Source organism: Natrix helvetica (genome assembly GCF_964273705.1).
Source record: "Natrix helvetica genome assembly, chromosome: 1".
Taxonomy (NCBI): Eukaryota; Metazoa; Chordata; class Lepidosauria; order Squamata; family Natricidae; genus Natrix; species Natrix helvetica.
In genome coordinates, this window is record NC_138548.1 from 114,107,781 (window position 1) to 114,135,662 (window position 27,882).

At 39.7% G+C, this 27,882-nt stretch overlaps 1 protein-coding gene and 1 long non-coding RNA gene across 4 annotated transcripts in view; one reads left to right on the top strand and one right to left on the bottom strand.

Moving 5' to 3' along the window:
* Positions 1-485: 485 nt before the first annotated feature.
* Positions 486-16,093, bottom strand: LOC309384659. The gene is made up of 4 exons (XR_014174094.1): positions 16,007-16,093; positions 9,479-9,526; positions 2,767-2,914; positions 486-780 (listed from the first exon to the last, which is right to left on the bottom strand). It is a non-coding gene; the product is annotated as an uncharacterized lncRNA (long non-coding RNA).
* Positions 16,094-20,664: 4,571 nt separating this feature from the next.
* The window catches only part of IRF7 (interferon regulatory factor 7), a 30,881-nt gene continuing 23,663 nt past the window's right edge, over positions 20,665-27,882 (top strand). For all 3 annotated transcript variants that reach the window (XR_014175162.1, XM_081950226.1, XM_081950227.1), the window contains exons 1-4: positions 20,665-20,778; positions 22,681-22,846; positions 25,390-25,585; positions 27,618-27,709. Coding sequence is in view for 2 of the 3 variants with exons in the window: in XM_081950226.1 (XP_081806352.1) it covers positions 20,759-20,778; positions 22,681-22,846; positions 25,390-25,585; positions 27,618-27,709 (474 nt within the window). In the remaining variant the exon portion in view is untranslated. The remainder of the gene's footprint in view (positions 20,779-22,680; positions 22,847-25,389; positions 25,586-27,617; positions 27,710-27,882) is intronic.

Consider the following 27,882-nt stretch of genomic DNA (forward strand, 5'->3'; position numbering starts at 1 on the left):
CTGAATACAGCATTTTTGGCCTCCCGAACCCCCCCCCCCTTTGCAAAAATGGCCATGCATAGCCTTTAGGAGGCTTCTAGAGTGCTCCTGGGGGCTGGGGAGGGCAAAAAAAATAGAAAAACGGGCTGTTTTTTGACAAAAAACGGACCCATTTTCACGAAAAATCTTAAGGAGAAAACACAACTTAAACATGGTCTGGGGATGAGATTAAACACAATATTGTGACATCATGGCAGAAAAAAAATTTCATGGTAAATGTTTTAGTTGCATTAAGTACATTTGGGCAAAGGTTACCTTTAAAACTAAATTCCATAGTTTTGCCACTGTATCAACTTCAGTGGGGTTTTATCCTAGCAACCCCAGGACCTATGCATCATAATTAAAAGATGGCAATGGATATCGGAAATGCATGAACTGCTTTGAGCATTATTTCTACAAATAATAGCAGTAAATTGCAATCCTAGGGAGTGGGACCTTACAATATGTGTGATTTCTATGTTACTTTCTGGACTTATTTTTCATCCTGATCAAAATCTATTTGTCAGACTGGAGGAGCATCTTATCCTCCTGTTCATGTTTCCCAGAGAAGAGTATTCACATGCCTTCAATATTAGGGGTAAAAATATAGCATTATAACTTGTAGTCACTGGTATTTTGAGCTTTACTCCCAAAGCATTAGCCTCTTATGGTAGATGGTAGTTTTAATTATACTCTGCATGAAGAAGTGCTTCCTCTTATGTGTCCTGTAAGTCCTTGTTTCTCTTCCTTGTTATTTTTCATCTGCAAAATAGAATTGAAGAAGATAAATGAAACTGGCATGGTGAAGTTGCTTGTTTCTGCATTTTATTTCAGAAGGAAAAGAGAAGCTTTACATCAAACTCCATGGCTCAGGACCTAGGTACTTGCGGGATCGCATCCTCCCACACACTTCCCTGCGACCGATTCGCTCTCACAGGGAGGGGCTCCTCCGGGTGCCGTCCACTAGGCAGTGCCAACGGGCGGCACCTAGGAGTAGAGCCTTCTCTGTGATGGGCCCAACCCTCTGGAATGACCTCCCCCCCGATATCAGAACCACCACCGACTTTCTCTCCTTTCGATGAAAACTGAAGACTCACCTGTTCCGTTTAGCCGGCCTGGACCATTCATAACCTCATTATACCTCTTGGCAGATATATTTTAACTGGGTAATTTTAATTGGGTATTTTTAGGATTGTTGATATACTGTTTTTATCTGCTTTACCTGTACAGTGTTGTATTGCCTCCTCTTCTATGTTTGTATGTTTGCATGTTTGTAGTCCATTTTATCTATTTCATTTGACTGTACACCGCCCCGAGTCCCTTTGGGGAGAGGGGGCGGTATAAAAATCGAAATAAAGGTAAGGTAAGGTAAACTATCATTTTAGAGCAACTTTATGCTTAGATCAACAGGAAGCTGAGTTTGAAACAAACTTAACCTATCGTAAGAAAGAAGCAAAGCATTTTCATCTTTCCATCAAGAATCCCACTGGGGTCAATCTTTTAAGATTAGCAGAGGGACATACTGAACAGTGAAGGTCACTTCTGTTGATTTCCTTTTGTTGCCAAGTTGCTCTATTCAAGATACGTTGAGTGTGCCATTTACAGGTAGTTCTCGACTTACACCAGTTCATTTAGTGACCATTCAAAACGACAATGGCATTGCAAAAAATGACATGACTGTTTTTCACCCTTAAGACCTTTGTAGCAGCTCTACGATCATGTGATCAAAATTCAGATGCTTGGCAACTGGTTCAAACTCAGTGGTGTGATTCAGCCACTTTGCACCACTTCAGGATAACCGGTTGTTAAGTTTCTGAGCGGTTTGGTGAACTGGCTGTTGGGAGAAATCATTAAGGCAGAGAACCGGTTGTTAAATTATTTGACTCCCACATTGTTCATACTTGTGGCCATTGCTGTGTCCCAAGGTCATGGGATTGCCTTTTGCAACTTCTTGGCAAGCAAAATCAATGGGAAAACCAGATTCATTTAAAAGCCATGTTACTAACTTATCCACTGCAGTGATTCACCTAACAACTGTGGCAAAAGAGGTCGTAAAGTGGGGCAAAACTAACTTAATAAAAGTTTCACTTAACAAGAGAAATTTTGGGCTCAATTGTGGTCATATGTTGAGGACTGTCTCATTGTTTGGTTTTTATTACTCATTATATGACTATAGTTTTAACTTCGCTCTGGATTTATTTTACAGCATATCTTTTCCCCACCCAAATCTACACAATTATAGATCTGAATGGGGGGAGGGGGGGAATTGGTTAGGTCCTTGTTTTAGAAGAGCGCAGATACTGATTAATTAAGAGACTATGCCACCAAGAATTCAGAATTAAACATATTACAAAGAACCAGAACAGTATTGAAATAATTTAGAAATGATCACAAGAAAGTTCACACGTGTCTGAAACAGTGTTATAGCCTATTCCTGTGTCAATAAGTCTTTGGATGCCTGACATGGGCCCTTTGGACATCTTCATGCACTGAACAACTAAATAATCCTTTGGGCACTGGAGTCGTAGCTCATATTTAATGGCTTGCTTAACTGTGTCTTCTTTAAAGCACCATTGGCTGGATTCACACTATGCACTAAAGTATGCAGCACAGTATACAAATTAAAGTGGTATGGTTCATATAGCATGCTAAGCTGAAACCAAGTAAACTGCATTCATGGCTTAATGCAATGTATGGACCAAATCTATTTTTTGACATTTCCCTATTTCCCATTGATTTTATTGTTACCTGTTGTCTCCAAAGGATAGAGAAATACTTCAGCATCCTTTATAGCTTGCAAGGATGCAAGGGCTCATCTTCTTCTCTACTGGCTGAATGCAGACAATATTGATTTCAATTTATCCGCATCACCGGGTAATTGTAGCTCATCAAATGTCTATTAAATGTACAAGATAAATCTGTGTTTTAGGTGGTCCTCTGGCAACTTAAATATCATTAAAACTGCCCATAATGTATGGCAACAAAACTATGTGTACAGTAAAATAGGTATGCTATAACTGAGCTGTAAAAATCCAAAATTCTATTGGGTGGCAGTAAAGAAATACAGAAAGCTTTAACTCTGCTGCCAGCTAGTGGTCATCTGGATTTTTGCAACCTTGAGATAGCGTACCTAGTTAAAAAGTAATATCTTGAGCCTTTAGGGTGTGTATATTTAATACCAAGTCTGTTCATAGGACTTTGAGCCAATAATATATTGCTGGGTGTAGTGCAGATAATTTTGCCACATCACTACCCGCTTCTGAAAAAAATGTTATCACAAAAACTGCACGGACTGTTTTGAATGCATACAATAAAACTGATCAAAAACTTCACCAGAAAACTAACTCTTTCCATAATGTATGAAGTAAAATTATTTTTTTTGAAATGCAACACAAGCTATACATTCCGAAACAAAAGCTTGTAATTTGGTTCACCGCTATAAACATCAAGCATGTACAAGCAATGCACCTTCAACTTGTTTAATTTAAACTGCTGTTAAAAGCACAGTGACAAAAACTGACAAGCCTAATGTCTGTGCCTCTGTTCAAAAGCAGCAAAATATCTGAATGTTGTATACACCTACTATGGAATAAGGGAAAATTAAAGCTACTTTGCATGTATATTAATATATTTATACTTTCAGTTTCTTTTTTACGCAACTATTGGGATCTCAACAGACTAGAAATCTTCCCCCTGGAATTTCCTCCCAGGGCAAAAAGAGTGGAGTTTCATTAGGAAAACAAGGTGGGAGTGAGTGTCAAACTCATATTTCTCTTTCTGTCTAGGTTAAGGCCACCGAAACTGCTTTAAAAAGATACATAAGTATGATTCTGTCTTTAACATACCATCTACTTTTACTCTAAATCCATAGAATACAGGAGGCCAAAATTCTGACCAAACATATTGTAAGGTTCCAGCAGTTTTCCCGAGCCACTGAGATGCCAAAGAGCGTGAAACTCAAGATGAGGCTTGCAAAAAGTATCAGCTTTTATTTATGGCCATAGCAAAAGCTGGGTGACAAAACTATATCCAAAACATACAAACAAAAAACAAATGCATGTAAGGAATAGCCACACTATTCAAGAATGGTTCAGAGTATTATATACATTTTAGGCAGATAGAAACAAAGTTTATCCAATCAGAGACAAAGATTTGTTACCAATGTGATCCTTAAAGTGTTCTTTTGTTCAAACTCCTGTCTCTGTCTACCTTATCTGTGGAGTATTCCTATAGCCTTGTTAGGGGGTGGCAGCCCCCCTTTGCCAAGTTGGTTTAAAGATTTATGAGCCAGGAAAACTCCCTAGTTTGGTTCCTTTATCTATGCGGCCTGCTATTCCCGTGTAACGATTTCTTCTTCTAGCTTGGCTCCTTTATCTATGGGGCCTCGTATTCCAGTCTAACAATTTCTTCTACTAGTTTTCAAAAATGTGCCAAGCTTTGAAGCTAAGAATAGAAGCGAGACGCAACAATGAAATAACATTTGCAGTCCAGTATTAAGGTTACAATTTGCTATGCTAGAAAACAACTAATTTCAGACAGTATACAATAATATAAGCAGAAGCTAATAGCAAAGCTTAATTCTTAATAAATGATTTCTAGTAGTATATCATATCAAACGCAAACAGCAAATATTGGTTTAATCAGTGGCAATTATATAATAACATAAGCAATTCACAATAAAAGCAAATAGCCAATATTAATTCATATCGATTCATATACTCCTTCAATATAAAGGATTGTGTTTCTATTATCATTCCCCATATAGGGCTAAGAAGTATCATGAGGCCATCTTTCAGGGCTGAAGCTAGCAAGGCTGGAAAGAAGGAATCGGAGACCCAGATTGTATATTATCAATGTCCCGTGAAGGTGCCTTCAACAAACAAGGTCAAGAAATATGTTGCCATATAAAAGCAGAGAAAGAGATAGACAATATGAATTCTAGGTCTCGTGTAACTATGATTTGGAAGATCCTATAATAATTATTTCCTCAATTATTAGATTTTCTAAGCTAATAACATATCTATCCAGGCTCTGTCTATGAGTCTTCAATTGCAAGATCCTGCATATGTAAGTTTAAGCTTCTAATCTACAGGTAGATTCTGGTCCATGCCCTGGGTGAAACTTTGATGCATCTCTGTATAAAGAGTTTGATATCTTAGGCATGCCTCATACTTTTTAAATAGAAAACTCAACAAGTTTTGATTGAGCTGAGGAAGTAACCACCCTACTTGGTTTTTTATTAGAAGATATTTGGCAAAGGTTCAAATTTCAGGTGAGTTTCACTTCCTGACCAGGGAAGTTTAATTCTACTGGTAGAAGAGTACTCTTCAACATCTTCATCAATGATTTGGATGAGGGAATAAATGGGGAACTCATCAAATTTTCAGATGACACCAAGCTGGCAGGAATAGCCAACACTCCAGAAGATAGGCTAAAGGTACAGAAGGATCTTGACAAACTTGAACATTGGGCACTATCTAATAAAATGAAATTAAATGGTGAAAAAAGTAAGGTTCTACATTTAGGCAACAAAAATGAAATGTACAGGTACAGTGTAGGTGGTACCTTGCTCAATAGTAGTAACTGTGAGAGGGATCTTGGAGTCCTGGTGGACAACCATTTAAATATGAGCCAGCAGTGTGTAGCAGCTGCCAAAAGAGCCAACACAGTTCTAGGCTACATAAACAGAGGGATAGAATCAAGATTACGTGAAGTGTTAATACCACTTTATAATGCCTTGGTAAGGCCACACTTGGAATACTGCATTCAGTTTTGGTCGCCACTAGGTAGAAAAGATGTGGAGACTCTAGAAAGAGTGCAGAGAAGAGCAACAAAGATGATTAGGGGACTAAAACATATGAAGAATGGTTGCAGGAGCTGGGTATGTCTAGTTTAATGAAAAGAAGGACAAAAGGAGACATGATAGCAATATTCCAATATCTCAGGGGTTGCCACAAAGAAGAGGGAGTCAAACTATTCTCCAAGGCATCTGAAGAAACAATGGGTGGAAACTAATCAAGGAGAGAAGCAACTTAGAACTGAGGAGAAATTTCCTGACAGTTAGAACAATTAATCAGTGAAACAGTTTGCCTCCAGAAGTTGTGAATGCCCCAACACTGGAAGTCTTTAAGAAGATGTTGGATAGCCATTTGTCTGAAATGGTATAGGGCCGTGATGGCGAACCTATGGCACGCGTGCCACAGGTGGCATGCAGCGCCATTTGTCAGGGCATGCGTGCGCTGGCCAGCTGAGTTCACCGTTTTTAAAAGCCATTTTTTCACCCTCCCCAGGCTCCAGAGGCTTTATAGGAGCCTGGGGAGGGCGAAAAGAGCCTCCCACCGCCCGGAGGCCCTCCGGAGACTTCAGGGGCTGTCTGGAGGCTTCCCTGAACGCTTAAAATGACCCTTCGAGCAAACCGGAAATGACTTCCGATTTGCTCGGAGGGTCATTTTGAGCGCTCCGAAGGCGTCAGGGAAGCCTCTGGACGGTCCCTGGAGCCTTCGGAACACTTAAAACAACCCTCCGAGCAAACCGGAAGTGACTTCCGGTTTGCTCAGAGGGTCATTTTGAGCACTCCGAAGGCATCAGGGAAGCCTCTGGACGGTCCCTGGAGCCTTCGGAACACTTAAAACAACCCTCCGAGCAAACCGGAAGTCACTTCCGGTTTGCTCGGAGGGTCGTTTTAAACGCTCCGAAAGCGTCAGGGAAGCCTCCGGACGGTCCCTGAAGCCTTCGGAACGCTTAAAACAACCCTCCGAGCAAACCGGAAGTCATTTCCGGTTTGCTCGGAGGGTCATTTTAAGCATTTTAAGCCTCCGGATGGTCCCTGAAGCCTCCGGGGGGGCGGGGGAGGCTCTTTTCACCCTCCCCAGGCTCCTATAAAGCCTCTGAAGCCTGAGGAGGGTGAAAAAAACATGTAAAAATGGGGGGTTGCGCCTGTTGTGCGCGCATGCGCACTGGGGGGGTCGCGCATTGCATTATGGGTGCGGCACACTCGCACACGACCCCCCTGCGCTCCCCCCACTTGTGACACGCAAGCCAAAAAAGGTTCGCCATCGCTGGTATAGGGTTTCCTGCCTAGGCAGGGAGTTGGGCTAGAAGACCTCCAAGGTCCCTTCCAACTCTGCTATTGTATTATAACATATTTCATTTTCCAGTTCCACATCCAAGCTTAAAGTATCTTTAGTGTGTTCCTCAATAGCTGGTAAAAATTAATACTTCCATATATTTTTGTAATCCTGTGTCTTTTGATAATAAAACTCAAAAGAAACAAATTATTAATTTATCAAGGGAGTGGAGGCAAAATTTGCATGTATCCATGTCAAAATGGTTTACACCAAGAGCAGGATCTCCAATAAAGTAAAGCTACCACGCCTTAGGCACAGTTACATTTTAGATCTTTCCCAGGTGGTTCACCTGATTTGGGGCTATAAAATCTATGTATATGTGATTGCTAAAAATTGACACTGACCTAATGGTATATAATCAATTAAAACAGCTAATTTCAAAAATATTCTCTTCATTCACATACACTGGCTAGATTTACACATTTGCTAAACCCTACAATGATGGGACTAGTTGGATTTTGTATATTACATAAATCCGGCTTTGATGATTTAGGAATCCCAGGAGTAATACAATCTCAGTCACAACATTTAAAGTAGCATCTGTGCAACATCAGCAAATGTTGAGCAACACAGAATTATGTAGAAATCATTACTGCTTTTTAAGAAAGGAGAATTTTGCAAGCTGTGGTTTCTTTTCCTCAGAGAGCGAGCTGGGCCTGTCACAACTACTCCTTCTCTAGGTCACTATTTAACTTTAAAAGCCTGGGATTTCTTTGAGTCCGATCACTAAACCAATTATAGAGGGGTTGGGTTTTTTTGTGGTCATGGGATGAACCAGCCCTGATGCATTCTGGGAGTCCTCTGCTAATTTTGCTGAATGATATCCTAGATTTCAGCCCCAAATCACTTCCCAAAAGTTGTAAACAACCTCAATTTCCTATTAGACAGTATCTGAATGACATATAGATTTGCTCCGAGATGTCTGTGACACTTTGTTTTCCAGTTTTACGGCCAAGCTTAACTTTTTTTTTCCAATGTGTTCCTCAATAGGCAAGACTCCTAGATATTAGAGGTGAGAGACAGAATTGGCTATTGGCTAGTTGGGAATTGGCTAATATGGGTTTTAATCAGCCTTCTCCACCCTGGTGCTATCTAGATGTGTTACACTCTATATCCTGCCGTCCTCAACTCATTGGGAATATAACCCAATGCATCAAGAGCTCAGAATGGGCAAGACTAATTGTAACTAAGCTGCAGTTGGAAACAGTGGGCAGATATACATTTCTGCTTGGCCTATAATTACTATGGGCCACTCACTATGTTCTGAGTACAGGCTTAGATTATATCACCCTCACCTTCTCCTTTGCAAACATAGCCTCTGACCATGATTTCCAGCTTCAACTAAAAACTGTGGTTTTCTGACCGAAGCTGTTTTAAGTCCTTCAGAGCAGATGGTCTCCAAAGCTTTGTTCTGCTCTAGTAGAACCTGCCACATTGAATGGCTGCAGAGTAAAAGCAGGGGAATCAGATCCTGGCTTTTCATCCATGCATTCACAATATTGTCAGCCCATGGGCACCACCATTGATCCCACCAGGGATCTTGGAGTCCTAGTGGACAACCATTTAAATATGAGCCAGCAGTGTGCAGCAGCTGCCAAAAAAGCCAACACAGTTCTAGGCTGCATCAACAGAGGGATAGAATCAAGATCACGTGAAGTGTTAATACCACTTTATAATGCCTTGGTAAGGCCACACTTGGAATACTGCATTCAGTTTTGGTTGCCACGATGTAAAAAAGATGTGGAGACTCTAGAAAGAGTGCAGAGAAGAGCAACAAAGATGATTAGGGGACTGGAGACTAAAACATATGAAGAACGGTTGCAGGAACTGGGTATGTTTAGCTTAAGAGAAAGAAGGACTAGGGGAGACATGATAACACTGTTCCAATATCTCAGGGGTTGCCACAAAGAAGAGGGAGTCAAACTATTCTCCAAGGCACCTGAGGGTAGAACAAGAAGCAATGGGTGGAAACTAATCAAGGAGAGAAGCAACTTAGAATTGAGGAGCAATTTCCTGACAGTTAGAACAATTAATCAGTGAAACAGTTTGCCTCCAGAAGTTGTGAATGCCCCAACACTGGAAGTCTTTAAGAAGATGTTGGATAGCTATTTGTCTGAAACGGTATAGGGTTTCCTGCCTAGGCAGGGGGTTGGACTAGAAGACCTCCAAGGTCCCTTCCAACTCTACTATTGTATTGTATTGTATTGTATTGATAAAGGAGCTTTTAGGGCCATTTTCAGGATGTCTGCATTGTATGTTGCAAATTTGAGAAATCAAGCAAGAGTTTCTTTTTTTTTTAGATTGGAGGTGTGGGACAACTTTTCAGAAATTACCTTTCTATATCTTGGAAGGGTTCCCTCTATCTAATGCTCTCACATGTTCTGTCAAAAAAGGTTACAATAGTCATAAATTTCCCTCCTTTGTATAACTTTCCCCCCCCCCCTTTTAGGCTGAATATAAAAAGAGGAAATTGGATTTGCTTCTTGTTTCCTTCTGCAACATCTGTGATACCACGATTATCTTGCATCTGTGCCCAAGTCATATGCCACCTATTCATTTTGATTTTTTTCTGCCATAAAAGTCTGCTTGCACAATCCAATATAGACTCGTGGGGCAAGATATCTAGAGGTACAGATAGTCCTTGTCTTACATTTAGTAACCGTTCAAAGTTACAAAAACACTGAAAAAAGGGACATGACCATTTTTCACACTTGTGACTTATTTTTAGCATTCCCATGAACATGTGATCAATATTCAGATGCTTGGCAACTGATTCTTATTTGTGATGTTTGCGGTGCCCCCGGCTGACATGATCACCTTTTGTGACCTTCTGACAAGCAAAGTCAGTAGGGAAGCCGGATTTATACAATACAATACAATACAATACAATACAATACAATACAATACAATAGCAGAGTTGGAAGAGACCTTGGAGGTCTTCTAGTCCAACCCCCTGCCTAGGCAGGAAACCCTATACCATTTCAGACAAATGGCTATCCAACATCTTCTTAAAGACTTCCAGTGTTGGGGCATTCACAACTTCTGGAGGCAAGCTGTTCCACTGATTAATTGTTCTGTCAGGAAATTTCTCCTCAGTTCTAAGTTGTTTCTCTCCTTAATTAGTTTCCATCCATTGCTTCTTGTTCTACCCTCAGGGTTAGGGTTATTGCATCTCATTTCTGCATCTTCAGTGGCACTGCTTAATTTCTTCAAACAAGGCAGAGAAGGAACAACTTCTATGAACAGGAAACTTAGTGTGGGTGGCTATTTCTGAACTTTTCAAACTGTCAGACTATCATCTGATCTGACCACTAACCACAGAAAGGAAAGAGTGAAGCCAATACAGCAGAGGGATGGATAGTCCCATTCATGTCAAAACGGAACTCATCCAAATCACAGAATAAATTGTTGCTTTGAACCTGAGAATGATCAAGTGCCTTTTAAAAATGCTCTTGTTGCAGTGACATAACAGTTAATTATGCAGACATAAAATAGGTGATTTTCCTGGCCTGTAATAAATGGAAGCTTTAAGTCATAATTTGGTCTGCTGATGAAACCCCATTGTTGCTTTTTTGTTAGCTTAAATAGGATGTGTGAACCTAGCCACTGCTGTTGGTAATCCATTGATGAATGCTTTAGTGCTGGGTTTCAACACACCAGCTCGCTAACAATAGTAAGTGAACCAAATTGCAGAAACAGAATCAACAAAAAAATAGAAAAGCAAAATTTTACATTGAGGCAGGAAAAATTAAAGGTATTAAGTACAGGTTAGGCAAGACGTGACTCAAAAACAGTAACTGTGAGAGGGATCTTGGCGTCTTAGTGGATGATCACTTAAATATGAACCAGCAGTGTGCAGCAGCAGCCAAAAAAGCTAATACAATCCTGTGTTGTATAAACAGAAGCATAGAATCAAGATCACCTGAAGTATTATTACGGCTTTATAAAACCCCAGTAAGACCATACCTGAATATTGCAACCGATTTTGGTCACCATATTATAAAAAAGATATTGAGATTTTGGAGAAAGTTCAAAGAAGAACTAAGGTGATCAAAGCAGAGGTGGGTTTTAATTTTTTTTTACTACCAATTCTGTGGGCGTGGCTAGATGGGCATGTGACAGAGTGGGTGTGGCCAACTTGACATCGCGCGCGCGCACACGCACACACACACACACACTCATTCACATGCACCCCTGCCTACCCACACCCACAGAACTGTGAAAATATCTGTTTTGCCAGCTAGGAGGCTGGCAAAGAAGCCTCGCTTTCCCCGCTGCTGCAGCTCTTGGAAGAAGGCGGCAGGGATGCTGGCCCAGGGCTCACTTCCCTTACCACTCACCGCTATTCCCTCCCTCACTTTCTCGGCCAACCCCCCCTATGGTCTATTCTATTCTATTCTATTCCAGGATTTTGCAATAGCAGCCACCAATTTTAACAGCTGGATGCCTTCTGAAAAGGCACCAGTTGCAACAGATGTTCTCAAATGCAGCTGGTCAGCCATTATGGGCTCCTCCACATTTGCCCCTAACCACAGCACAGAGACATCCAGCAGAGTTGTGTGTCAAAATCAGCAAGATGATGGATCTTTGTCACACTGCAAGCCCAGCCCCTTTTATACAAGTGCATAAACATACAAAGACACTGTCAGCGTTCCAGAAAACCCCAACTCAAATGAAAGACATTTTCTCAAAGCTCTCATTTATTAGAGTAGGTATACAGGCACATCTGGGAAAACCCAAATCGGAGATTTCTGGGCTTTCCCTCAGTAAGTCAAAAGTCCAAACCCAACCCCTGCACCCATCAGTCCATCAAATGGTCCAATCCCAATCCTTCCCAACTCCAGACATCACTTCAACCATTCCTCCTCCAGATGCAGGAATGCCATGACCTTGACCGTAAAGCTATCATGTCTAACTACATTCCCCCTACTAAATCCCCCCTCCTAATTTCCCAAGCACAAGAATGTAGCAGCGTGGAAGTTTCCGGTGTTAATATGGCTTGCAATGCTGACAGACACATTGTTCGCACTATGATGCTGCTCTGCTGCTTTGCTAGTTTTGATCCTTCTGTAGGTACCTTTGCTTTGACATGAAGATTCTCTGGGAACCACGTCTGGCTTTATCCTCTGGCACTATCTTCATTTCAATCCCAGCCCCCAACTGGAGTGACCTAAAATCATCCTTAGTTCTGAAGGTGCTTTTTCAAGAGAAAACTGGACTTTCTGGTTTTTCTTTGAAGACGTTTTGCTTCTCCTCCAAGAAGCTTCTTCAGCTTCATCTTCAAAAAACCAGAAAGTCCAGGTGCCTCTTGAAAAAAAGCACCTCTGGGACTGAGAATCTCCATAGACATCCTTAGTTCTAGTTTTAAAGTAATCTGTTTCCTCTTCTCCTGACACCATTTTGCTGTGGACATTATTGGGCAATAAATCATGGTACAGTCAACCATGGGTGTATTGTACAAACATAGCAAATTGAAATTTAAATGATAGTATAAGCATAGATATGACGCAGCAAATATACCATAATTGACTTTTAAAGTGAAGATTAAACTGCCAGGTTTATGTATATAAAGAAGTGATCCTTAGCTGGCACAATTTCAGAAAGGTTTTGTTTTATGTATGACCTCTGTTTCTAACACATTTAAACAGTTCTTTTCCCCATCCAAAGGCCTGCTGCCTATTCTCTCAATGCATGATGTCTGCTGGCTGGGCTTCTCCCAGTATGGTTTTTACAGTCTCATTTGCTCGGTCTCCCCTGAAGTTGTACAAACACTCGTCATAAAGAGAACTCTGGTCCAGATGTTACTGTGTGCCTCTAACCTGACTCACTTCACTTCCTCCTTACTCTGAAAGGAACGGTTGGGGGTGGGGGGGGGAAATAATGTTGGGGCTATGTGTGGTTTGGAATCGAGATCAAATCCTGTGGTTCAGGTGACTCTCATCTGATTCTTTAGGCTGATTTTGTTTCCTTCCTTCTGACATTCCAGAAAGATCTTAGTGTGCAAGTGTCAACAAGATGGAGTTCTAAAAATTACCAGTGGTGTCCTTTTATTGTATTTAGACCCATCCCAGCTGAGGGAGTGGGAGGGGGGAAAAAAGGTAATAGAGCTGAAGCATTCTGTTTTGCAGCTGTTCTTTTGTGGAAGAGAGTCCATTCTATCAGGTTGGTGAAAGTTTATGTGCTAACTTTATCACAGTAGATTTTAAGATGCCAGGAGACTGTTTATAATTTTTACACGTAGTCTTTGACTTATGACCACAACTGAGCCCAAAGAGTCTGTTGCTAAGTGAGACATTTGTTGAATTTTGCCTCATTTTACAACTTTTTTTTTGCCATGGTTGTTAAGTCAGTCACTGCAGTTTTTACCTGCATATCACAAAAATACCACCTTATTTTCAAAAATGACGGGGTATTTATTGCCTTCATTCTTATCAAAGTACAATTCTATTTTTAAAAATAAACTTCAGAAAAGTCCTTCACTATCAGAAGGAAGTACTGCTACCACATTGAAATTCATTTTGTTGGATAGGGCCTGTTGTTCAAGTTTGTCAAGACCTTTTTTTATCTTGAGTTTATCTTCTGGGGTGTTGGCTATTTCTGCCAGTTTAGTATCATCTGCAAAAATTCTTTCTCTCTCTGACTCTCTCTCCCTCCCTCCCCAGTTTTCCCAGTCACCTTATTTTTACAGTAAAATGGTGCACCACACAATCACTGCTACTTTTTTTTAAGCACAAGGAAAGTAGAGACCTAAGAACAAAATAGCAATTAAAAAGTTCTTCTGCTGGCTTTTAAAGCAGCAAGCTTTTATTTACTTGGCAAGAATTGCAGCAATTATGTTGTTAAGAGACCTATAATAAAACATAGGCTTAAAAGATGTTGGAAAGAAACACAACGATCATTAAGAAATAATTTTAAGCTGCTTATTTTGCCACAATTTATGTCCATCTTGATATTAATTCCACATAATTTTATGTGTGTGTATGTTTTATTATACATGCAATACACATTTGAACATGTACACATCTACATACACAAAGGTACGTATTTAAATATATACTGAATCCCTTGTAAGTTGTTGTTGAACTGTCTATCTTGACAGAATTTTCTTAACGCAGTTTAGAGTTACATCAGCATGAGCACAGAACAGGAGCACTTAAAATAGGAAGTGCTGAAAAAGTAGCATCTATGGGTTGGGGTACTTTAAAACATCAAGATGGAGGTTGCAACCATGCAATCCAAGATTCACACCTTTGTATAAACCTACGATACTAACACGAGTGGGATGGGGATTTGATTGCATGGTCTTAATTGCCATCTTAAGCGTTTTTGATGCCCCTTCCCCTCTAGGACATTGTTCTGCAGTAAAGCCTTCATCCGATTATAGAAAGCTAACATTATGGAGCAAATGATCCTAAAGAAGAAATGCATGCTCTGAAATGGATTTGATTCATCTTTATTTATTTTTATTTACGGTCTGTACATTTTTCAAATGAACAAATCTCTCTCAGACACCTTAGAACTTGGCCTATTCAATAATGAACTCGACTAAATTTGAAATCCTTTCCGCCTTAAATCCACAAGCATTCCAGTTTTCTACAGATCTTGATTGTCTCAACATGGTTCTTATCACTCCCTGGACACCTTGGCTCTATACCAGGGGTGTCCAAACTTGGGAACTTTAAGACTTGTGGACTTCAACTCCCAGAATTCCCCGAGCTGAAGTCCACAAGTCTTAAAGTTTCCAAGTTTGGACACCCCTGCTCTATACGATAGACGTTGTACAGGTATCCCTCGACTTACAACCACAACTGAGCCCCAAATTTCTATTGTTAAGCAAGGTATTTGTTAAGTGAGTTTTGTTCCCTTTTACAATCTTTCTTAGGATGGTTGTTAAGTGAATCACCACAGTTGTTAGGAACAAGTTGTTAAGTGAATCTAGCTTCCCCACTGAGTTTGCTGGTCAGTCTCAAAAAGGTAATCCTGTGACCCCAGGACACTGCAATAAATCGTAAAGATGAAGCAGTTGTCAAGCATCTGAATGCTGATCATGTGACCATGGGGATGCTGTAAGGCCGTGATGGTGAATCTATGGCAGGGGTGTCCAAACTTGGGAACTTTAAGACTTGTGGACTTCAACTCCCAGAATTCCCCAGCCAGCATGGCTGGCTGGGGAATTCTGGGAGTTGAAGTCCATAAGTCTTAAAGTTCCCAAGTTTGGACACCCCTGATCTATGGCATGCATACCACAGGTGGCATGCAGAGCCCTCTGTGGGCACTCCAGCCATCGACCCACCCAGCATGCGTGCCTGCTTCCCACCAGCCAACTGGTCTTTGGGTCTCTGCCGTACATGCGCGGGGCGGGTGGGGGTGGGAGGCATGCAGGAGACACACACAATGTGGGGGGGGGGTGCATGTGCAGGGGACACTCACATTGCATTTTGGGAGTTTGTGCAGATGCATGCAGAGTCCCTCAACCCCGTTTTGGGCCTGGAAAGCCTCCTGCACCAACCTGGGAGCAAAAAATGGGTGAGGGGGGGGGAACGGGGTGCATATGGGGGGGGGCGCTCACATTGCAATTTGGGGTTGGGCGCTCAGCACCAAAGAGGTTAGCCATCACTGCTGTAAAGGATACATGTGTGAAAAACGAAGTCACTTTTTTTAGTGCCGTCACTTCGAACGGTCACTAAACGAACTGCTGTAAGTGGAAAGACCATGTTTAATCTAACACAGTTGCAGGGCACTCGTTTGGGAAAGGCCAGACACCTGGAAAGCCTCGAACTTTCTCTTCCTACGCAAACTGTTTTAAACAAAGCAATTCTAACTGCAGTTTCGCTTCCCCGAAAAAAAACAATTGTAGATACTTCTTTTCCAGAGGAAACCCAGCTGGCGAATGAAAGCTTAGCTTCTTGGAAAGCCGGGCCGTGTAACGGGATCGCCCTCGACTGGGCAGCACCGCTCAGATGGAAAAGGAAACTTAAACTTTCACGAGGGTCACGCGGTTTACAGGAAGAGCGCAGACCAGAGCCAAAGGAAGCCCGAGTTCCTCCTCCCGACTGTGCAGTCCCTCTTGGCACCGAAGGAGGCGAGCGAGAGGCATGCTCTGGGGGAGGGGGAACATGCCTCCCCCCCCCGGAAAGTGCCAATGCGAAAGGTGTTTCTCTCTGATTGGCTGTCATTGGCCAATGAGCTTGCCTTCCGATTCGTAATATAAACATCATGCAGCTGGCCGAAGTTTGTGGTTTCTGCGTTCTCCTCTTGTTGCGTCCTAGGAGATCTCCGCTAGTGAAAAAAAGGTAAGGATTTGTCCTTTTCATGCAGTGGCTTTATCTGGCAGAAGGGGTTAGCTGAGCCGTAGTTGAAGAAGAAGAAGGGGAAAAAAACCACTTTCTTCTTCTAAGTGGGTATTTTCCCCTTTTCTGTATCTTGCTGGAACAAGAGATTTTTGCGGATGCTTTTCTGATACAGCGTCCAAGTGTGACCATTTTTTTATTCAACTAAATTCAAACTACCAAATTAAATTATTTTTTTAGAAGTTTCTTGAAAATCCATTTGCAAATATGAGCCGAAAAGAGTGCAACACCGAAGCGGCATCTTTATGCACCTGAGCTGACCCACCACGCCCCCTCCCCCCCCATCCCAGATCGCAGGTGTAGAGATTTGACCTGTCTGCGATCAGGAAATACTGGGTGCGATTTGCTCGTCGGTGGCTCCCGGCAATAGTTACTCAGTAGATTTATACAGGATTTTCCCCTGTTGCAGTTCCCTCAGTCCCTGAGAAGAATTTAGATGCAAGTGGTGATAGCAAACGACTACATGGTGCAGAGAGAATCCTGCAGTATATCGCTTTATATAGTTCTGCAGATTGCATGCAACAAAAATTCTTGCTTGCTGGTAGGAGACCTACTTAATGTTATCTCTTAATGTGTTCTCTGGTAATGTGCCTATGGATGGGGTATTAAGCAAGTTGGCAACCAATATAGGAGGGGACACAGAATGTTGAAGCCTTTGCTTGCTGCTAAGTTTATTTTCACCAGCATTTGAGCTGATGGAAAGCTATCTCTGTGCTACTAAAACACTTGAGTCTGTTTTGTAGCCTTCAATTGGTTGTTTCAATTGTTGCCATATGATGCACTGAAATGATGCAACAGTTTTTGAATTGACATACTTCAGATGGGCTAACTAGAGAGGGACTAACTTACAGAATGCATCCAAAATCCAGGACCTATGACTATTGGGTTAAAATTTGGCAGTTGTGGCGACTTCATTGCTGTTGCAGCCAGCTGTCATCATATGATCGTTATTTCCAATACTCTGTCAGCTTCTTACAAGGAAAATCAGTGAGTAAGTTACTCCTGCTCTCACTGCTCTTTTGCCTGCCAGTAATCCAGGGACCTGCCTCACATGCTGCCCCGCCGGATTTAATGAAGGGGGGAAATGTCCCCATATGTCACATGATGACACAAGTTTGACATCCCAGCAGTAATCATTCTGTTTCTCTAAGTAAGGAAATACCTTTAAAACACAAAGTAAAATTTCCTGCTTTCATTGTCAACCTTTGTTTTCTTTCTGTAGTTTCTGATGTTGAGGGAGGGAGATGATGAAATATGATGACATCATGCAAATGAGGTTATGTTTTATAGCTGTTTTCCCTGAAACAATGACTCTGTATGGTGGGTTGGGCTGAGGGAGAATGTGACTGGCCCAAAGTCACCCAACCAGTTTTGTACATATCCAGGGCTGAACTAGGACTCACAATCTCCTGGTTTCAAGCACTGTAATGTGTTTTGGCATTATTATAATATGCTGGAGATGATGTCTGCATTCACAGTTTGAACAAGTGTAGCACGGGTTGACAATTTTTTTTTTGCTGGATTTCTAATTTTATTTTTCTCCCTTTCCCCTAAACATTAGCAGTTGGAGGTGATTAATCTCCTTAGCAGATAATAGCATAGGAAGGGAGAGAACAATATACAGATTGTGACAAATGGGTAGACCTGTAGCTGCAAAACCTGTTCATGAAGTATTTTGTATGGCTAAGTTCAAAGGAGCTCAACTAGCTGCTGACCACTTGTTTAGGGTACACAGTGAAAACCTCGGCCTACCTCCTGGTCATCTTAGCTTTTTGATCCCCACCAAGTCACAGGTGATTGATACTAACAACAACTCTGATCTGGACCAGAAGGGGTGGCAGGTGAAGTAGAATTGTTTGTTCTTCAAAAGACTTTGGGGATTTCTGTAACACAGTTTTTTTTCAAAATGTATCCCTTGCATATCACACCTTGTGATGGTGAAGTTTTCTTAACTGACTGTGATTACTCTTAAGTGCCACACAGTTGTTTTAGGGCAAAAGACCTCTTGTCATCTTCAAGTGCACAATATAATCAGCTGAACATTGGTGCACAAATTTGTTGTGGAATACAGTAAAATGATAAAGTACGTGTGGGTAATGATTTAGAAATGTTGTAAGGAGTTGCAAAATCTTTTAAAAGCTCTTGTGGGTCTGTTACATAGAGACTAAAAACATATTTTCATTATGGGCTTCTATCATATCAAACAGGAATTTTCACCTATTTAAGGCAAGTTTTGTTCATTCATTGCTTTAAATATTTATATTCTTTCCTCCTGTAGTTCCTTGAGATAAACTTTCAGTTTGAGAAAATCAAGCTTGCAATATAGTCAGAACAGTCAAAATCTAAAAATAGTGTGAAATTGTCCTAATTAACATTTCACCCTTTAAAAAGCAGGGATTTTTTAAACAAACAATCTTTACAACATATTACTATGTCATTAAAGTAAATTTAAAGCAAGTCTACTGCACAAAATGAGATGTTTGAATCCTTATCACCTGCTATCCCCATCCCTGAAAATCTGAAAGAGAACACACAGCAATGATTATTTTGGTGGTCAGGCAGATCTATTTAGCTAAAGGGACACATGTTTTGACTGATGCGCCCTTAAGTACAGCAAAATATCTCAGTTTTTGCAAAGCACTTGAAGCATGTATTCATGTACATTGTGTGGGGTGGGAATATTTGGGCTCAGGGCTAATCACATGTTAGATGAAGACTGCATAGCTCTGATCAATAGTGTTGGACCCTTATCTGATGCCAAGTCCAATTACCTCAATGTAATTTGGAGACTCCCTAATTTGGCTTTTGGTCCCTCTTTGAAACTCCCCAATTTAGTACCTATCATTTGAAAACTATGTTTCATGATATAGGCTGGATTAGAAATCTGGGAATTGGGGACTCAAATGGGTGAATGGTTGGAGAAGGTAGGAATTGTCATCACTACTTGCAAGGACAACAAGCTTAATTTCCCTACTCCATCTGGAGGCGGTGCATAGTTGCTTTTCTTCAGGGAGTGTGGCCAAGCTATGGTGTGCTTCTTGAAATTGTGATAGAGCACTTTCTGGGAGGAATGTGATAACTGAATGAGTTCAATCTGCCATAGTGATTACTTCACTGAGCTAACTATTACAGTATGATGTATGCCAGGTTTTATTTATCTGTCCAATGAATATGGCTGCCATATCTCTATTGTGGGCACTATGGGCAGTAAACAGAATGAAAACAGAAATTCATTAAAAGCCAAAACCCAATTAAAGGCCTGCATCAAAGCTCAATAAAAACACAAAACCACCACAGGAAGATTATTATACAGTAGTATCAGGAGCTATTTCATGACAATTTATTTCATGTAGGTAAAGGTAAAGGTTCCCCTCGCACATATGTGCTAGTCGTTCCCGACTCTAGGGGGCGGTACTCATCTACGTTCCAAAGCCGAAGAGCCAGCGCTGCCCAGACGTCTCTGTGGTCATGTGGCTGGCATGACTAAATGCTGAAGATGGTGCACGGAACGTTGTTACCTTCCCACCAAAGGTGGTTCCTATTTTTTCTTCTTGCATTTTTACATGCTTTCGAACTGCTAGGTTGGCAGAAGCTGGGACAAGTAATGGGAGCTCACTCCGTTACGCGATGCTAGGGATTCAAATCGCTGAACTGCTGACCTTTCTGATCGACAAGCTCAGCGTCTTAGCCACTGAGCCACTGCGTCCCCTTTTATTTCACATACATGTGCACCAATGGGGAGAATGCTTAAGAGCGCTCTACCTAAATGAGATTAGAGGTATGTAAACTCACAGACAATATTTCTCTGGGGAAAGCCCAAGTTTTGTAGCATCCTGCGTTTACAGGTAAACATTGCAATCTCTTCTTGGTATTTCATATTGCTTAGTTATTAATTCATCATTATTGCTAATTAATCAATTGATATTGCACGTTTTGTGGGCTTATTTTGAATGGACTACCATGATAGTGTGACAAACATTTATTGCTGAATTCTGGTCTGAAATGATTGACTTCTCTATTTCTAAAACTGCCTAGGGTACTATAAAAGTTGAGAACGTGATATGTGAGCTGAATTTGAAGCCTACTTGACTATGAAGTAATACTATCATGTAATAAAAGTTCATAAACCTGTAATTAACATGGGTTACATCATCTGATTGTTGTTTTGGAACAGGTTCTCCTTGGAGGGTTCTTCCATTAATCCATAAGTTACTCAGTATATGAAATAGAAAATTCTTTCATATTTCACCTGGCAGCTACACAATGGCAACAGCAAATAAGGGGTGAGTGCTCCTGAGGTAGAATTGTAAAACAACAATAATAAAAATGTATGTTTGTGCAGAGGAAAAGTAGGTTTGGGTATCCTTACTTTTATTCATACACTGTGCTTTTCAGTTAGTGAATAGTATGATAAATCTGTCAATGAAGCCAAGCACTTTTCTTTTCTGCAAATAAGAGCTTTTGACCTAAATTACATGGAGAGGGATGGAAAAAAGCAGCAAAGCAAGAAGAAATTGGGACTTCTTTATTCAAGCATTTGGAAGTAAATTCAATAGCATTTTCTTCCCTGTATATCTGCTTAGAATTTCAACTTTGCACATCAGATCCTATAAATAAAATAACAAAAACCAAAATAATACTTTTTACAATTCCATGCTGACCTTAAGATGCTGGCAGAAAGTGAACACAATATATCACAAACTTGTGAGCCACCTTAATATTTCAGCATAGCATCTAATACATTCTGACATTTTGCATTTACACTCCTGGGTTGGTTGCAAGTTACATCACTTGTGCTGGGATGTAATTTTAATATTTTGCCCTCCCTCTACAGATACAGTTGATAGTGTCTGTTCTATTTTAGATGAATCAGAGAGTTATACACATTATTACAACCTTGGCTAACCCAGTACTTTCCATGTATCTTGGACTAGAGCTCCCACAATGGTATTACTTTCCTGTCAGGTAGTTAGTGGGTGTTGTAAACTAGTAATGACACTAGATTTGGGAAGAATGTATAATCACAAGTAGCTTGTGGCCCTACAACCTCCATATAGCACCTTGTGCTTCTATGTAGGAGCTGGAAATGTTCGGTTTCAGAACAAAAAGAGGACTAAACAATGAGCATTACACTGTAAAGGGTGGGGGATTTACAACAGCCATAATTCTGCACTGACGTAATAGTGTAGTATAAGTTACTTATTAATAATTAGGAAGACTCTTGAGTTACTGCCTGTGTTATTTCTGGAGGAGTTACTCATATAAAAACATTTCCTATCTTATCTAAATCTGATTTCATTGCTGGGCATGTACTATAGCTCTATAGCTATTTTGCTTTGAAGGGGAGAAAGTGATTGTACACAACAGGTACAATACCGTCAACACTCCCTTAAATCAAATATACTCTCTCCTTAGGATAGTAGAGTATCAGCCAGACTAGGTCAGGAAAAAGCGCAGTTCTTCCTAATTGTTGGCAGTTGCCCAGCGAACATCCCTCTCACAATTGCACAACTCTATTGTGTCAAATTAATGATTTGTTCTTCTTTTGTCTGCAAATTCACTCTCTTACTGTTGTCAAGAAATAATTAAGTGTTCCAGAACAGGCAAATTAACATCCACAAGCTAAACAAGTTCAAGTACAAGTTCAAAATAAGCACATCTAACAGCTATTGCCTGCCATGTTTGTCTTTTGACATTTTTCAACTTTGGAATAAAGATCAAGTGAGAAAACCAGGAAAGTCCAGACTAGATAAGAAAGCTGAAAAACATTCCAGAGTAGTGACAAACCATATTTGTATTGTTACCAAGAGAAGAATGGATGTTGTCTGTGCATCATCACGTGTTAAGCTTGGTTTGAGGGAGAAAAAGTACTTAAGTTACACAAGGTTGCTATACTGTATATTGTGATTCTCAGATTCACCTAAAATGGAAAGGAATGATCCAATCAACCTATACCATGAAAAAAAGGCATTTTTGTAAAGTTCAGGGGGAAAGGATTTGATTCTGGCTTCTTTATTTGAAAACTCTATTATGAAAACTGCACTTCTTTTTCTTAATTAGAGGTTTTATTGTTTTGTCTAAGGTCTGCAATCAGATTTTGGAGATCATCCTGCATGTGGACTTTACATGTGGGGAATCTGGGCTATAATTTTCTAGGAGTAACGTTCTTCTCTTTGTTCACTCAGGGATCCTAAAAAAGTTGGGTTTTTTGACTGGTTGATTGAACAGATCAACAGTGGAAGATACAAGGGTTTTTTGGACTGGACAGACGAGAACCATACAACCTTTCGTATCCGTTGGAAGCATATTTCAAAGAAGTCTCTTGTGGCAGATGATTATGAGATTTTCAGGGTATGAATATCATCTCCTCAAAATGATTATATATATATGTGTTTGCCCTGCCAAATGGAGTACTATCTTCTGTAACCATTGCAAGCTTCTAATATTTTAAATAGATCATGATGTAAGCTTTCACAGGTCTACTCATTGATGCTGAAAGAAACTAACATAGCAATTTTTCTGAAAGCTTGAAGAATTCATAAGGGATCCTAAAGTGACACTTCCATTGTAGGTTGGTCTTCCAGACTTTTGATTGTTGCTGCATATATCTTCCTTTTTATTTTTGATAAAGGAGAAAGTGGTAGTAATAATATCTGATAGTTTAATGAAAACCATCTCTGAATAAAAAGGTATTTTAATCTTTGTTCTCATTGTAGTTGCATTCAGAAACTGCCCGTAAGCACACCTGTTATTTATAATGGGTGGAGATTGGCATCAGTTCTCCCATTTTGAGTAGCAGATGCCTCTCTCAGTATATGTGATTACTTTTATTTAAATAAAGTTTTATTAAGGTTTATTATAAGATAAAATACAATGCAAATCAAGATTAAAAACTAGAGAGCGCGGGATAAAAAAGGAGAGAAAAAAAGATTCTGATTTCCATTTCTTTTCAACACAGTAAAATATTAGTACATTTATGACCTCAACTTTTTACATTACCTATAATTATTATAAGCCAGTTCCATAACTATAATTATTAAATGTTCAAACCAAATCCTAGATTTCAGGCTTTTCTGTTTCAAAAAAAAAAAAAAAAACAGAAGTAGTAATCCAATAAAAACAAACCAAATCTCCTTGTTTAAAACAGTTTACATCACCATCTAACCAAATCCATTTTCCCCCTATTGTAAGAAATATATATATGTGTGTGTGTGTATGTATATGTGTGTATATATGTGTGTGTGTGTATGTATATATATATATATATATATATATATATATATATATATATATATATATATATATATATATATATATATATATATATATATATATATATCTGTTTACACTTACTAATCTTTCTAAACTATGATCATCAGTATTAACAAAAATCATCATATTCTTTCAAATTCTTTAAACTTAGAGGGAAAACTTATATTTATTTTAAAACTAAATGTTTCTTAAGAAAGTTTATCTTTATAACTAAAACAATTCTAATGCATCTTTTTAAACTTTCTTTTAAGATACATATGTTCAATCATATTTTGTAAACTTAGGAATTATTCAAGCATTATGTAGAAGAAAAATGACAGATTAAAAACTTCCTTTTCTATCCCTCTTCCTCTTCCAAGTTTAATTTCAATAAGATTGTACAAACTTAACAGTAACCCATTCATCCCATTTTCAAGTCCACTTTATAAGCACAAAGCAGTGCATTGGAATTTTCTTTTTATTATATATATCAAACCAATAGAAAATCCATCTTGACTAATAAGCTTAACTAAATTTAAGTCATTCCCTCCAACTTGTCTACATAAAATAAAATATTTTGCTTCTTTGGAATATATGTCAAATAAATAGAAACTTCCCTTTTTCTCAAAAGAGTTTCCAATATGATTTTTAAAACAAATACGTTAATGTTTTCAATTTCCAATTCAATTTTGAAGTGGAGATCTCAAACTTGTACCCTTGTGGATTGTAGATTTACTTGCAGTTCTTTCAACCACACTGGGAGGCTTGTAATTAAAGCCATCATTTTGTGGGAACTGTTGATGTCAGATTTATGTTACAAAATTATTGTTGTCCTTTGTATTGTCAAACACTTGTGCAGTAGCCTCAGTAGTTTGATAACTTTCTGCTCTTGGTTGCATCGCTGGATTACTCCTCTTTCTTCTTTGAGTAATTTGCGTATCTTGCTTCTCATTTGTGACATCATTTGAATATGGTTCTATAAAGTGAATTATTTTGTTTAAATAATCCTCCAAAATACTTTTTGCAACTTCTTAAGTGGCTTCGATGTTGCATCAGCTTCTGTTCTTTAACTGCCTCTTGTTGCAAAGAATAACTTTTTTAAAACAAAAAGCTTTTTGTAATCAGTATCTCCTGACCAATCAGAATCCATTAAGTTGGAAGATTTCAGCCTCCCACAACAAGCTATCCAAAATTGTAAATTATAACTCCCAATGTTAAATAAAGGTCGCAAATTCATGTAAATGACAAAATAAAAACCTTTTATTAAGAGAAACAGGTTATGACTGAAAAGAACCTCTTTTAGCTCAGCAAAGGTAATAAGAGTAGTCTTTCCCAACGTGGCATTCTCCAGATGCTGGATACTTGCATTTTTGAAAACTTGCATCTCTAACACACATTAGAAAGGGCACAAAATTGGAAGAGGCTATACATGAAAAACTACACAATGAAATAATATCTCTAGTTACATCTTTACCTTTCATCAAGTTTTGGACTATTTGCTTTTTTGTTAGATTCTGATTACCCTATTCCTGATTAGTTGAATCAGGAATTAGACAAGGTGGGACCTGACTTTCTATTGAATGGAGAGCTATCTTTTGTGTTTACATTTTAATCTCTTTCTTTTTTGTATTTTCATATAAAAGGCATGGGCTATGTATAGCAACAAATATATTGAAGGTATACCAACTCCTAGTAAATGGAAAATCAACTTCCGCTGTGCCCTGAACAGTACAAAGAGATTTGAAGTACTGATGTCAAAGGAACCTGACTTTCACGAATACAGAATCATCCCCCTGAAACCAAAAACTGATTCAACAGCTAATACCTCTTCTGGTACAAGTGAGAGTTCTTGTGTTATATTTTTACCGTAGAAATAGAGAGGGATGCACTTCCTGTGTATAGGAAATGATGAGAAAAGTTAAAAGTCTGAAGTTTTGAAAGGATATCATTTAAACATAAATGGTGGATATCCATACAGGTAATCCTTAAACTTACGACAGTAATTGAGCCTACCCATTTGAATTGTAAAGTGAGAGGAAGTTAATTGAAACTCTTAAGTGAATGAGTCCTCATCCTGGATCAGCCCAATGTATACATTAAACAATGTAGGGGTGAATGCAGGGGTGGTTAAATGTGCATGGGGTGCCTCAGGGATGCTTGCCTTGGGCCTTCCAGGGCTTCCCCCACCCCCTGAGATACCCCCATGCTCTGCTTCCTTTCCTTGGGGTTCCCACAGCCATCTCCATCCCTCACAATCCCTTGCTTACCTTTCAGAGATCTGGAGAACTCAGTATTATGGGCCAGACATTTGCAAACTGACCTCAGCAAAGCAGCATTTTTTCTGCCTTTCTGCATGGCCTCTTTAACTCAAAACAGGATTACTAGCTAAAGTTTGTGCTTCCCAGTTTCTGTATTTCCTGGTGAAAAAAAGTTTTACAAGGAAGGGGGAGAAACAGGAGCGTGGTGCAGTGAGACGTCTAAACAATGAAGGGTTAAGTGTTAGAAGGGCAATGCAAAGGGAGGGGGAAGAGAGCAGCTTTGCCTTCAAGGTCAGGTTGCAAAGAAGGCCAAGCAGCTCCCTCTGTATTGCCCTTTTAATACTTAACTCTTCACTGTCTACCTCTGTCTCACTGCACCATGCTCCTGTTCCTCCCCCCTTCCTTTTAAAACTTTTTTTACCAGGAAATATACAAACTGCAAAGCACAAACTGTAGCTCATAATCCTGTTTTGAATCAAAGAGGCCATGCAGAAAGGCAAAAGGCAGGGGAAATGCTGCTTTGCTGAGGTTAATTTGCAAACGGCTGCTCTATGGGCCCAGTAAGAATGGCCCATAACACTGAATTCTGCAGATCTCCAGAAGGTGAGGCATTGTTAGGGCTTTAATGGGGAAAAAGCAGGCCAAGTGCCTTTAAGGACCTGGCAGGGCAAGGATGGGTGGGGGAGATAGGTGTGCATGCTGCCGCATCTCTACGAAATTAGAAGCCACCCAGTCATTCATAAGTGCTAAAGATGAGATAACTTTTGTAAAATTCTTATCTTCAAATCATGGCCGTACGTGGCTTTTGGGAAGTCTGTTTTAACTTTGAGCAGGCACTAAATGATCTGTCATATCTTGATGATTACCTGTATTATTCCAAGCTAACTTTGCCAAGCCTTATCTTAGGGAATTTAGTTGCAATAGCAACATCTGCGTACATCATAGACTAGCAACTGCATCTTAAAGTACTTCAGGTTTCTAGAATCATTTCATATATGAAAATTTGCAGTGGTACAGCATTGGATTTTTGAACAAGGATTACCAATTATTAGGCAATGTGCAATAAGTACATTTCAGTTTAGTGTTAATTAAGATAGTATGTTTGGGACTGGAATGAACCAAGAGAGTGAACCAACTTCATAGCTTGCTTGTCTTTGTCGCGCAAAGATTCCTCTTGATGAGATGGGGGCTGTGATGTGTCAAGATTGTGGAACCCAAATAAATGAGCTTGGAGGTGATCCTCCTGAGGGGGAGTATGGTATTTTCAAATGCACATAGTAATGTGCAATTTGGGTATCCGCTTTTAAAAACAGCTTAAACACTACAGAGTGAGGCTAACAATCAACATATTGGGAAAATAGTTCTGCTGATGTGAATCCAACTGCAAGAGAGAAATTAGAATTGTACAACATGCTTTCTTGACTCAAAAAACAGTAACAAATTACCCAAGCTGAATAAAAGTTGTACATAGACTACTAGGAGGAATTACTTGTGACTCAGTATATGTAGCTTATGCTGGACAAGCAAGTATTTGAATTTAATTCTTAACAAGTAAAACATAAAATTCTAAATATCGCAATAACAGTATTTTTGCTGTTAATGCCCCTTTTAAGGTAATGGGAGTGACAATGAAGCTGAAGCATTGCATTTCAATCCATACAGTGAAGAATGTCCGGCTCTGCACCAATCTACTCAGCTATACCAGGTACAAATCTGTAGCACTTGCTGCAATAACTAGATTTGAAAAGGCAGAGGAGTCGCTGAAAACATGAAGTTTTGGAATTAGTCAACACTGATAGTAAATTGTATGGAAAAATCACTGAAGGAATTCATAACAAATAATCTCAGCTGACAAAATTGAAAGGCATATGGCTACAG